This window comes from Carassius carassius, chromosome 16 (assembly GCF_963082965.1).
Source record: "Carassius carassius chromosome 16, fCarCar2.1, whole genome shotgun sequence".
NCBI classification, from domain to species: Eukaryota; Metazoa; Chordata; class Actinopteri; order Cypriniformes; family Cyprinidae; genus Carassius; species Carassius carassius.
This window is the reverse complement of record NC_081770.1, coordinates 18,155,103-18,169,131: the sequence shown is the minus strand read 5'-3', so window position 1 is coordinate 18,169,131 and position 14,029 is coordinate 18,155,103. Positions and strand designations below refer to the sequence as shown.

The window sequence follows — 14,029 nt, the reverse complement described above, 5'->3', positions numbered from 1 at the left end:
TACATCCAAGTTGATTCTGCCTACTTTTATTTCTGTGAAAAACATTTGGTACACAGGGTAAATGAGTATCAGTATAAGACAATCTGACACAAAACGAAGCATAAACAATTAGGCTATAATTGAATCGTCCAGAATATGTATGAATCCAACAACGGCGAAGGCTTTGCTCATAAATTATTAATTACGTTATGTGACGTTCTTCGAGCAGACCTACCTGATTTGCTGAGAGCCAAAAGTTGAGTGAGCGTAGGAAAACTAGCGGAAGCCTAGACTAATTAATATTAATTATTTTGCTGAAAGACTGGCATTTGCCTTATGAATATTAATTAGGCTGTGTCACTGGACGAGCCAGGAAAGTGAACAGGACGAAATTAATATTCATCATATCAAGTCATATACGCCAGGCCAGTCCGCGCACAAATCAACTGCACTCTTATATGTTTTCACCAGAAACTGACTCCTGACTACAAAGCTATAAATGATTATACTTCATAATCAGAAATGTGTCGTTGACCTTTCGTGTAAACCACACCCAGAACAACAGTTTTAACAGGTGAGGAGGTTACGTCGACTCCTGTCACTAAACCGTGCGACTCGACAGGTGAGAAACATTACATTTTTCTGTATGTATTGTTTATTTATAATAGCGGCAGTCTTTTAAAAACACCTTTACGTCAACCACGTATAACCTAGAATATAGACGTTAATATTTTAATAAATGCAAATTAGCGCGCTAAACTAAGTGAAACATTCTTTTTTTTTTTTTTTGTAAAATCCACATTAAACGAGTTGGTTATAATCAAGATTTTGTGTGTCATATAAAACTGCTGATCAATTTGACATTTTAAATATTTATAACTTCCTATTTGTGATAGCCTACGTTCTGATATAATTAAATGTAACTTAACTTTGAATCCTTATGCATGTATGCCTGTATGTACATAAATATGAATGTAGTTATTTATTTATTTACTTATTTATATTTGTTGACAATTTATTGTTTATTCCAATCACAGGACAGTTCACCTAAATATATATAAAAAAGGAAATGATTTTAATTTAAATGTTGAAAACCTGTTCATCATAGAAGTGGTGTATTTAATTCACTGTCTGAATGTATTGTATTTTAATGTATTTTTTTTAAAAAATACTTTAATAATTCCAGACAAAAATGGATGTCACCGGCCTACATTCATGTTCTTAAAAGTGTGCATATTCCCATCAAATTATTTGTGCCTTTAGGACAAACTGGATGTCATGGCTGTGCCTTTACCGAATGACAGCAGTAATGCAGCGTTCGACTGGTTCAATGAATTCCAGCGCAGCTGCATTTTGAAGAATGGGATTGTTCCAGAATGGTTCCATGGAATCATATCCAGAAAGTAATGGATTGAACTCGGGATTATAACAAAACTAAGCAGACAGACTCTGAAATATGTGCTTGAATGCTCAGACTACACAGTGACATCATAGAGCAGAAAATCAGGTTACTGATAACTGTCAATTAAACTATTTCTGTGTTATAGGGCTGCGGAGGACATGCTGATGTGCAAACCTCCCGGTTACTTCCTCATTCGTGTTGGTGAGAGCAGGGTGGGTTATACATTATCTTATCGGTGAGTCTTTGTCAATGTGGCCATTGTTGTCAGTCAATAAACTCTATAAGGAAGTACTGTACATGAATGAGACCACGAATCAATATAAACCTTTCTCCTAGAGCTGAAGATCGCTGCAGACACTTCATGATTGACGTCTTGCATGATAACCAGTATATTATAGTGGGAGAAAATACACCCTTCTCTTCCCTCCATGACTTGGTGGCCTTTCATCGCAGAAACCCCATTCTCCCCTACAATGACTTGCTCACTGTGGCCTGCGAACAGGTATAGAGTGTCATTTGCATGCTAGCTTGTTGTTTCTAAATACACCACAGACAGGGTGGTTATGGTTATCCATCAAGATGGACCAAGAAGACAATCAGAAACTGATAGAAATCACCAAACTGGCTATCATGTTCCTTCTAGACAGCCTTAAAGGCATAGTTCACCCCAAATTGAAAATTCTGTCATCGTTTACTCACCCTGATGAGTTGCTTTTGTATGTTGAACACAAAAGAAGATATTTTGAAGATTGCTGGTAATCAAACAGTTGGTGGTTAACATTGAGTTCAATAAAAAAAATGTCCTACTATGTAAGTCAATGGCAACCAGCAACTGTTTGATTACCAGTAATCTTCAAAATATACGACATGAGGGTGAGTAAATGATGACACAATTAAAATTTTGGGGTGAACTATTCCTTTAAGCTGTTATGACACATACATATATATGAAATTCTGTAATAAAACCATATAAAAAATATATTATATAAATCTAAAAACATCACAGTGTCTTATAACAATTACGAAGATTTTGACGTCACAAAAATGATATAAATTTTATACACATTTGCATTGTTCAATAGTATATGTATGTTGTTTACCCCATCAACAGCATGATAGGGGAAGAGTCAAGGTTTATTTTCACCATCAACATTATTCATAATCTTTGAATATGTGGCTCATTTTTGTGGTCTCATTTGTGTGCAGGGTGATAAAAATAACTACGCTGAGTTGTTGTTTCCTCAAAAGAAAAAGAAAAACCCTGGACAGGTTGAATGGATGAAATTTTCAACTCCAACACATACAGTTCATTCAAATATTTCTGAACACAACCCAACTCCGCCGCTCCAAAACGAATCATTTACGCAACCTACAAGTCCTTCTGCGAGACTGTATCCCAGCTTGGAGACAGAAATGAGCTCTTTGAATCTACAGAGCACGGTAATACAGCTTCACCAGATTCTATAATAAAATTACTAATTATATATATATATATATATTTTTTTTTTTTGTAGTTAAACGAATAGCTCTCCCCTAAATGAAAATTAGCAAAAAAAAAAATGTACTTGCCCTTGGGCCCTTTCAAGATGTAAATGAGTTTGTTTCTTCCTCATTAAAGAATTTGAGACATTTAGCATTTTTTAATCACTTTCTCACCATTGGATCCACTGCAGTGAATGGGTGCCGTCAGAATGAGAGTCTGAACAGCTGATAAAAACATCACAAAAATCCACAAGTAATCTACACGACTTCAGTCCATCAGTTCATATCTTGTGAATTGAAAAGCTGCATGTATGTAAAGAAACTCCCATTCTGACGGCACCCATTCACTGCAAGGGAACCAGTGGTGAGCAAATGATCTGTTCAATCTTGGAAAAATCCTGTGTGAACTATTCATTTAAAATGATTCTTTTTGTGATTTATTGTATTGTGAATTAAAAAACAGGTCGTTAAAAATCTAATATAATGTGTTTTGATATTTCAGGATCAGCCCACAAAGCCCATTCCGAAGCCTAGGACATTATTTAAATCCAAAACACCAGCTGACGACACGCCACCACAGTTGCCACCCAGATCATGCTTGCCAAATCGCGCGCAAGCCACCGCAGGCGCTGACAGATCCCAAGGGTTGATGCCGGTAAGCTCTGACAGACATCATATCCCACCCGACACACCCGTCGAAGGCCGTTCCCAACAGAAAAACCATCAACCATTGAATCCGGTGGTCATGGGCCTGGCGCAAATTAAGAAAAAGCTTAAAAAGAGCCGCTCCAAGGAGAACATGTATGAGGAGATTGCTCAAGATCAGGAAAATGCAACTTTTTCTGCTTTGGAGAATAGTAACGTCAACCCTGAGCAACTGGAGGAAAACGACTATCAGGAAATACTTGAAAAATCCACAGTTAAAGGCCGTCGGGCATCGGATGGGATTCCCAACTCCGCAGATAGACAGTTACCTTTGGAGTACTTGAATCCACCTCCTTTTGCACCTGGTTACTAGATAAAAACATACAGATAGGTGGTTTTACCCTGAGCATTTGTTTTATTGTCACTGAATAATGTGATAATGTAATCTCTTTGTTGTGATGTTCTGTTTTATTACGCTGCATTTCCTTTTCTGACTCCACACATTCTGAACAGAGGTTTGTAACCTGGAAAAACCTGCTGGACATGGTAATATATTAATATAACGGAAACAGAGCATGTTGTGCCTGTGGGCATGAATTTGAATATATTTCTGGATTATACTTCCTAAAATCTGGCACTTTACATATCAGGAAAAAAAAAGCATTGTAAATATTAGCTTTTTACTGCAGTTGGTCAATAAATGTACAGGTGATACAATGATTAACATGTTGTTTCTTCAATGTACCTTGGAATATCATGTAAATTCTGTGGTGCATGATTCTGTTCATCATTTTGCAGGTTGAAGCTGGTTTGTCATGGTATAACTGGTCTTCCGGGCTGGTCTTCAGTTGGATTAGAAGGTAACAAGTGATGAAAACCCCTTTAAAACCATCAAATTAGACCTAAGACAAGTATTTGCTGTTTGTTGTCAAGTCAAGTTTAGCTTTATTGTCATTCTGCTAAATGTGTGGACATTCATTGCAATGAAATATCATGTCTCACAGGACCACAGTGCTACATACGTTGTTAAACATAAACATACAACATTAGACTTATGACTGTACATGCAAAAGAGTTATTTAAGCATAAGAAGAAAATAGTACAATGTGATTTGTGGTGCATTCGCAAGTAAACATGTTATGCTTCTGAAGTCCTTGTTATGAAATGTTTATAAAAAGCATCTGGTGGGATGATGTGTGTACTGAAATAAAATATTTCTGCAATCATAAAATGATTAGATATCTTAGCCCAGCTATTTTAAATCGTTTGATTACATTCTAAGGTTACTACTATGCATAAAAAACCTTATGCAACATTGATTGGAACACTGAGAAAAAACAAACACAGCATTTCAAAATTGTTACTTTTTTTTGTAAAATATAACATATTTGTAACATTTATATCTAAGTTCACTGTGGTCCCACCGGTCACTTTTGTGACCATCAACATGTTTCCTCATTCTGTGACCACACTCAACAAAACTAAATATATGTGAATTCATATATTAATACTAGACACCCTAAAGATCACATGTACCAAAAATCTTTGTCATATATTTATGTTAAGACACTTTTCTAGCCTTTAGCTTTAGAGCTTTGATGCAGCCAACATCTTCTCAAGGTGCAAACAGGAAATAAGCTGCTCTGGCCATTGTTGAACACAGGTAAGAAGATTGTTGCTTTGTAACCTGGGCTGTTTACCGACATATTTTAATTTAATTTAATTTAATTTTTTATTTATGAATACTGGCAATTAAATATAATGAAACCATATAATTATTAATTTGACATAGAAAAATAAGAATAATAATTTAATCTGCAAAGCACTTGATTTCCAAAATAATGGTTTACTGATAAAATATTATTGTTGTTTATTATTTTTCATTTTATTTTTTGAAGTATATTTTATTGTTAAAGAATATTTAATTTTTTAAGTAAATAAATAATAAGAATTTTCTTCAGTATGGGGAAGTTAGATTACAAATAATTTAAAAGGTCTATTATATTATTTTAATACATTTATTAATATTGACAATGCACTGAAGAAAAAAAAACAAATATATGTTTAATTCTATTAATTATTAACCATTTTTAGATGAATTATACTTTAATCACATGGCGAAAGCAGGATTGTTTACCGAATCCTCAGAGATGAAAAAAGTCCATCCTGAAATGAGTGATGCACAGCGGCTTATCTCTTATTTGTATCATATTTGTAATTATGCGCTGTTAATATGCTGCCATTTTGGCCAGGTTTCTCTTGAAAAAGAGGTTTTAAATCTCAATCATCTGGTTAAATAAAGGTTAGATAAAAAATAAAAAAAGTTATATATATATACAAGCGCAAGCGCAAGGTTGTGGGTTCGATTCCCCGGGAACACATTATAGGTAAAAATTGTTAGCCTGAATGCACTGTAAGTCGCTTAGGATAAAAGCGTCTGCTAAATGCATAAATAAAAAAAATATATATGAATGTTTTTTTTTGTTACATTGTGTATACTTTGTGATGGACTTTGAGCATTCTTGTCATATAAATAGTGACTAATATTGGCCAGAAGGTGGCAGCATTGCCTTTTATTTTTCACAAATGTGAAAAAACATTGGATAAATGGAAATAACAATACACAATAATTTGTTGTGTGTCTGTGTTGGTTATGAGGATGTTATCCACATGCTGTTGGACAGCAGACACTTCTTCAGCCTGACCAACCAGAAGGCCTCAACAGCTCAGAGGAAACTCAACTTCATCAAATCAATCAAAATACAGACCCAGACAAGAAGGTAGTTGTTCAACTTAAACATTTAGAAGACAGACCAGCAGGAGAACCACATGTCATAATGTCAAGATCTATTCAAGTCTTTGATGATAAAATCCCAGTGGGTTCTGTATCATGGAAAGAGAAGGAAGCAAAGACAGTCATTGACTCTGAGGAAGCGGTGACAAATCTGGAGATTGATAAAAACCTGGAAAGGAGCATCAGATCAGAACCTACTTTTGATTCTGCATGTTTTGTGGCTAGTTTTCATATTCACGTCACAGAGGATATCCTGCAGAAGAGTGCTGAGATCATGTGCCAGTCTGGAAACTTGCACTTTTTAAGACAGAGTTAGTAGATAAATTCCTATTAATTAAAAATTAATAAAAAAAGAGACAGAAGCAGAAGCTGTGAGTGTGGTGGCCCTGTTTTAACTATGTTAAATATCTGTAACACCGCTAAAGTGGAAAAATTAATCACCTGCGTTAATGCGCTAATTTTGACAGCACAAATATATACAGAACAGACCAAAAGTTTGGACACACCTTCTCATTCAAAGAGTTTTCTTTATTTTCATGACTATGAAAATTGTAGATTCACACTGAAGGCATCAAAATTATGAATTAACACATGTGGAATTATATCTGGAATTATATACATAACAAAAAAGTGTGAAACAACTGAAAACATGTCATATTCTAGGTTCTTCAAAGTAGCCACCTTTTGCTTTGATTACTGCTTTGCACACTCTTGGCTTTCTCTTGATGAGCTTCAAGAGGTAGTCACCTGAAATGGTCTTCCAACAGTCTTGAAGGAGTTCCCCGAGAGATGCTTAGCACTTGTTGGCCCTTTTGCCTTCTGTCTATGGTCCAGCTCACCCCTAAACCATCTCGATTGGGTTCAGGTCCGGTGACTGTGGAGGCCAGGTCATCTGGCGCAGCACCCCATCACTCTCCTTCTTGCTCAAATAGCCCTTGATGCCTTCAGTGTGAATCTACAATTTTCATAGTCATAAAAATAAAGAAAACTCTTTGAATGAGAAGGTGTGTCCAAACCTTTGGTCTGTACTGTATATATATATATATATATATATATATATATATATATATATATATATATATATATATATATATTTTTTTTTTTAATTTCAGCAATGAGAATGAGATTTAAAAAAAAATTAAATATGATGGGCATTTCATTGTTTGGTCATGCTATTATTTGTAAAGTTTGGACAATTTAATTTAATTTAATTTAATTTAATTTAATTTAATTTAATTTAATTTAATTTAATTTAATTTAATTTAATTTAATTTAATTTAATACTTTTTTAAATGCATAAATTTAGAAAACCATGTAATTTCTAAGTTAATAAATCATAATAATTGAATCTACAAATATTAAATTTTATTAATATTAGTAATGTATAAATATTGACAAAACATTTAAAATGACAATATAAAGCATATATACTAATCACAAAATGTTATTAAAATATTGACAGCAAGGCATCTGTTTGGTCATTTTTATTCCTTTCTTTTTGCGTTCATGTCAGCAAAAGGGTCTGTATCCTCTTCACATACAGTAGCAGTGTGTTTATGAGGAGCAGAGGGTCCTGAAATCACGGAGCTCCTCCTGCATGCCCTGCAGATCCTAATGTCAAAGCTCAGGATGCCCATGAATTCTAAGAGCTTCTTAAGGTCTGTGTAAAAGTTTTGTATAAATGTATTGCATCACACATTTTTAATATCTTTAATCAAAGAAACATAAACCCTCAGGGCACATTTAAGCCCTTTAAGAATCAGCATCTCATTGCCTCTGGACTCCTGGCTAAATTCACCCAATATGTGTCATGCCAAAGAGACAGTATATACACTGAAAAAAAAACAGCATTAATTTTATTATTATTTTATTATTAACAAATAATTATTAACTCAACTGTAGTGTGCCGACATATGATGGCGTTGCGTTACATGCAAATGAAATGGAATTTATTTGTGAATTATAAAAAGAAAATTCCTTATTTTTCTTTCAGATTTCTAGAGATGTGGTGCACTCCTCCTTTCTCAGAACTCAAACCCCAACGAAGTGTGGAGTGGCCATTCACCTCTATCTCTGGCCATCGAGAGCGGCTATGACCTTGTATGTAATCATTTTTGACATCGCTTCTTCCAACTGAGTCATTTGTAGTGCTGCTATTTGCAAGGAATCATCTTTTATGGTGTAATTAAATGCTGTCTATTCAAAGGCACAGAATGAATGTGGAATAATAAGTCATTACTGAAGGATGAGGGTGAGAACTCTATGGCACTGCATCGACGTGCCGTGTATAGTAACGCTGTTTTCCCAGGCTGTAGATGAACTGCTAGCTGGAGGGGCTGATCCTAATCTTCCTCTCACTCGTCATGTGGGCAGCGCTCTCTGTGCCCTTGCCAACATCATCTACGACCGTGGGCCACATCCACGCAACCAAGTCAAGCTGGTGATCTTCTTCAACTAATTATCCTACGCAGTCCCATGGGAAAATACGTGACTGTGCATATGTGAAATCTGTTTCTGCAGTCTTGCTCTGTAGTTGCACTCTGCATTGCAAAATAAAATCAAGATATACATTTAAATTTAGTTAGGCTTAGGGGAAATGCATGGGTGTGTATTTTACAACAACTATAATACTAATCATTTTAGAAAATAATTTGTAATAATTGTAATGAAATTATGAAAAAAAATAATACAAATCTGCAGATAGAAAACAAAATAATAAAACAAGTATTTCACTGAAAAATAAAACCATGTTATGCATTTAATGGGTTGCAGAAAGCATATGCCTATTCATGTTTTTCCTCACAAGATCAGGTTGAATTATCATTCGACTCACGTTCAGGATCAATTCAGCTCCTCAGAGGATTGTCAATCAAGTAAATAGAGGAAAATAAAATAGTTATTATCACTGCGCTCTCTTTTTTTGTTTCACTTGGTTAAGCCGGAGAAGTTGATCAAAGTGGGCGCTGACACCCTCATGCCTGTGGTGGTGGGCGAGGGCCGCAGGTGCGCTGTGGGAACAGTCGTGGATTATGCGCACTGCGCATTCCAGCAGGTGCAGCTTTCACCACCAGTTCATCCCGTGCTCCAGATCATCTCAAATCTCATTTATCACCTCAAACATAGGCGGAGGGTGAACCAACTCCAGGGTAAGGCTAAAAGCAAAATGTATTAAACATCCATCTTTTCAGGCAAGAACCACACATGGGTGTCATGTAGGCTAAAACATTTTTTTTAATGGGACTGAATTTTTTATTTAAAGTGATTACAATTGAATAAAAACGTTAGAAATGGATAATTATGTAACGTTTCCTTTCCACGGTTATTCAAACAGCGAATCAATTATATATAGAAAGTGACTTTATCACAAACATGGATCTATCGCGAGTTTAAGCACTAAACTATCGTTATAATCACTGAAGCTGTATACACTGTGAAATGAATCCCTTACTTTGTACATACATCTGCGCTTTGTTGTTTATGATGAGAGACTGCGCAAGAATCCGGTATTCAGTCAGCGAACATGTGCTCTCTCAACAAAACTGATGAGTTTCAACGATGACTCATCTGAACGCGTCCGATTGGCAATTGCATTCCTAAGCTCAACGGAATTATGTATGATTAGTTAAAATGCGCAACACTATAAAAATGCCTAAAATGAAATAAGGTGCAACACGAAGATATCTTAATTCAATGATGCAATCGACACTGTCTATTCATATTCACTTTTTTAGCAACAGACGTAATAGATTTAATTTGTTCGTGCAGGGGCATTTTTGTTCAATTTAGTGGCATTTTTGCCCTCAGTCCCTGAGGCCAGGAGAAGGCTTCCGCAGCCTTACACACGCTCGCCTATGACCTCAACCAAATACACTCCGCTCACCAGACTGGTTCCACTTTCCCAACAGAACCAGTGCATGGCCCACACCCCGTATCATGCCCTCAACAAGCATGAGAGACAAGCCTATAACACCCACCGGCAGTTGCTAGGCCTCATGGGAGATCTGCCGAGACAGGCGGCGATGAGAATGGAGAAGGAACGAGGCCAAGATGCACTCGGTGAGACTGGCCGATCGTTTCTATAAATGCACAGTGCTTTATGGATTTTGTCTCACTGCCCTCAGGGTTTCTGCAGCCGTTCGAAGGAGTTCGTGTCTTATCGACTGAAATCACAGAGTGCTAATTTATGTGTTTGTCTGTTGTTTGAGGTGTCAGTACCACAGAGAAGTTTGTATCTACCAGATCAGTATTAATTAACTAATATTATTATTATAATTAATATATACTATATATATATATTAAATAAACAGTATAATCACACATTATGTATGGGCAAAAAAATTATTTTGGATGCAATTAATCACGATTAATCATTGCCCAGCACAAAGTATGATATAAGGATAATAAGTATTCCTGTTGGTTGATTTAAAGGGGTCCTATTATGCTCTTTTACAATGACTTGATTTTGTTTTGAGGGTGTACTATAATAGGCTCTCATACGAGGTTGTTCGAAAAACACATTCTTTTTCACATATTTTACATTATTACAACACCTCTCTCCCCAGTCTGGCATGAACAGCTCGAATAGTTCCTGTATCAAATGAAGGCCCGCCTTCTGAAATACCAAATGTGCTGTGATTGGTTAGCTGGGCCAGGGTGTGTTGTGATTGGCAGCACTTGGCTCCTGGTCGGGAAATGTCATGCCCATTACTATAGTAAGGCTTCAGTGTAAATATTGCGTCAAAATCAGATCAATTTGAGCGCGATTTAAACCCAGATGATTGTAACCTCTCTAAGTTCACCTGCCTTGGGAAAGCTATCGTGTTTTTGATATAGTGATAACACTCGTTGCCTTCTCTAGTGCAGCTCAGCCAGGTCTCGTCCCATTCCTCGATCTTTGTGATATCACAAACCCCGGAAAATATGCGTTGTAGTCCAAACGAGTCATTCGTTGTAGTTTTTGAAAAGTGATTTCTGTTAAATAAAATAGCTCCTTTTGAAGTGGACTTTGAGCTTTGTAACTTTGGAGATCTTTATCAAGCTCAAACAGCAACATTACAGACTAGCTAAAGTTGAAATAGTGAAAAAGCATAATAGGACGCTTCAAAGGGTTAGTTCACCCAAAATTGAAAATTAGACCATGTTTTACACACCCTCAAAGCATCCTAGGTGTATATGACTTTCTTCTTTCAGACGAATTTAAATCGAAGTTATATTCAAAATTGTCCTGGATCTTTATTTACCATGGCATGGTAAATGGTGTTTATGTTCAACAGTCTAAAAATAGTCAAATAAACAATTCCAGCCATAATAAAACATGCCTCACATGGATTCGGTGGGTGAATAAAGGCCTCCTGTAGCGTATCAATGCATTTTTTAAAGAAAAAAAATATCCATATGTAAAACGATATAAAACTTTTCGTGTAACTTCCACCTACTCCCATTCCAACGCTTGAAGGAGCTGGGACAATTTTTTTACATAACTAGATTTATCTGAAATAATTAAAACTTGGGTGAACTAAACTTTCAACAAGATATATAGTAATAGTAATTATCAATTGATAATTAATTTTTTTTTTTTAAATTTTAACTGGCCTTCCTTGAATGCGCCTGGGCCCCCATAACATTATCTTTCGGCCACAGCTGTGCGCATACCTTCAGTGCGCTTATAACTCCGCAATTTTGTCTTAAAATCCGCAAAAGAAAGAGTCTCATCACTTTGAGTGGGACAAAAAAAAAAAAAAAGCTTTGCATGATTCTGGCAGCCCCTTCAAAACCATTGCAATTAATAGTCCATCACTCGATACTTCTCCAGCATTCCTCAACGCTGTGATTGAAGTCTCAGCGCGTATGACATAGTCAGTCACACTCTCACCACTCAGCTTTTGCAGGGAAGTCAATTCTGTGTAGAGACTCACAATGCGGGGCTTAACCTTACCAGCATAATAATCCCGCAAGATCTTGAGTGCTCCATGCCCGTCATCCGCAGCCTCTCGCATGACCAGGGACAAACTTTTGTCATCGAGGAATTGGAGCAGTTCAGCATATGCTTCAGCATACTTTGTCTCCCACAGCTCATAATTCTTTTCGTCTCCATCGAACACAAGACGAGACCAACGTGAATTTGTCCTTTCGCTCATGGTGCTGGTACTCCAAACCTTGAGACACAAATTGAAATATGCAAACTGCCTTCTTACTCACGCCGTATCTGCACATACGTCAGCATATCTGGGCCCATAACCTGTTATGTTCAAAGTTTGGCTAGATACCGCCTAAAGACAAACAGGCTTCACACAGGTTGTGTTAACTGTGTCTCTGGTTTTGATTTCAGGAAGCCTCGCTTCAAATATTGCTATGAATGCGGCCGTTCAGTGGGTGTGCAGCTTTCGGCCTGTAGCCGCTGTCGTGAAGTCTTCTGCTGTGGCAAGACCAGCAAAACCAAAGCGTGGGATGAGTGCCACAGAGACGAGTGTGACCATGTGACAGGTTGGTCTTAACCGACTTTTAATACAGTACTCCTACCCAAAGCACCATACTTAGTGAACTTGACTTTGTTCTTGTTTTCCAGTATAAAACATACTTAGAACAAGATGCATGTAAATTGAGGAAGAAAATCATTCTCAAAAAGAAAAAATACATTATTGATGTAGTCTTGCATGATTTTTGAGTGGCAGAATGTGCTAACTAATTAGGAAAATTAGGAAAACGTTCTGTAAAATAAAAATTATTTACCTGTAATTAATTAAAGCCAAGATCAATTGCAAAAGATTATTATTATTATTATTATTATTATTATTTTTATAACCTTGCGGGTAAAAATTGACACTACGCTACATGTTTAGAATGATTTCTGAAGGATCATGTGACACTGAAGACCGGAGTAATGCTGAAAATTCAACTTTGCGTTAAAGGAATAGATTACATTTGAAATATATTCAAATAGACAACAGTTGTTTTAAAATGTAATATTATTTTACAATATTACTGTTTTGCAGTATTCTTGTTTAAATAAATGCGACCTTGGGTAGTGTAAGACACTTCTTTCAAAAAGATTAAGAATATCGTTATTATTTCAAACTTTTGGTCGGCAGAGTATCTTTTTATTTATCAATTGTAATACATTTGAGAGATTTTACTTAATTAAAAAAAGACCAAGAAACAATCCAGCTATTAAACTTTCTGCCATAAAATGTGCCTTAATTAACAAATTCAAACAAATAAAATACTTTTGCTGCATATTATCTGTAAATCACACAGAAGCTTTATATGCACTATATGACGCAGGCTCTGAAATCAGTTGTGTAGTGTGTGAGCAGAGGATTTGTTTTTTAAACAGAAAGATCTTATGGGATTTAAAGTATGAAACGAGAAATGACCCCCTCCTGCGGCGGTCCGTTCCTGTGAGAATATACTGAGTCAATATCTAGTCTCCAGTAACAAAAGTGTTATTTCGGAAGTGTTTGTGAGGTAAAGGCCACACTTCTAGAACAAATGAGGCCAGCTCTGAGCGCTATAGAATCACGCAGAATGTTCAGCAGGGCACGGAGGAACCTGGCAGAACCTGATTGCTGTATATTTAGGGTGTTCACAGTGTGCTTCTCTCTGGAGGATTTGTCTAGCTAATGTTTCTACATAAAAGTTAGGTCCAAACAACTCTTTATTGCCACCAAACTACACACACACACACACACACACACACATATATATATACAGTATATATATATATATAT

The 14,029-nt window shown here is 36.1% G+C and overlaps 2 protein-coding genes across 2 annotated transcripts; both read left to right on the top strand.

The window, feature by feature from the left end:
• The first annotated feature begins 782 nt into the window (after positions 1–782).
• On the top strand, positions 783–4,226 carry hsh2d (hematopoietic SH2 domain containing). Its single transcript, XM_059569386.1, has 5 exons — positions 783–1,382; positions 1,527–1,616; positions 1,718–1,883; positions 2,588–2,821; positions 3,366–4,226. The coding sequence occupies exons 1-5, from the start codon at positions 1,258–1,260 to the stop codon at positions 3,879–3,881; spliced, it is 1,131 nt and encodes a 376-aa protein (XP_059425369.1). The 5' UTR covers positions 783–1,257; the 3' UTR covers positions 3,882–4,226.
• Positions 4,227–6,345: 2,119 nt separating this feature from the next.
• Positions 6,346–12,782, top strand: ankmy1 (ankyrin repeat and MYND domain containing 1). Its single transcript, XM_059569943.1, is given in 10 exon segments — positions 6,346–6,444; positions 7,816–7,845; positions 7,848–7,902; positions 7,905–7,966; positions 8,051–8,155; positions 8,313–8,402; positions 8,611–8,742; positions 9,241–9,354; positions 10,208–10,358; positions 12,631–12,782. Coding segments are annotated over 10 exon segments (990 nt in total).
• Positions 12,783–14,029: the final 1,247 nt, after the last annotated feature.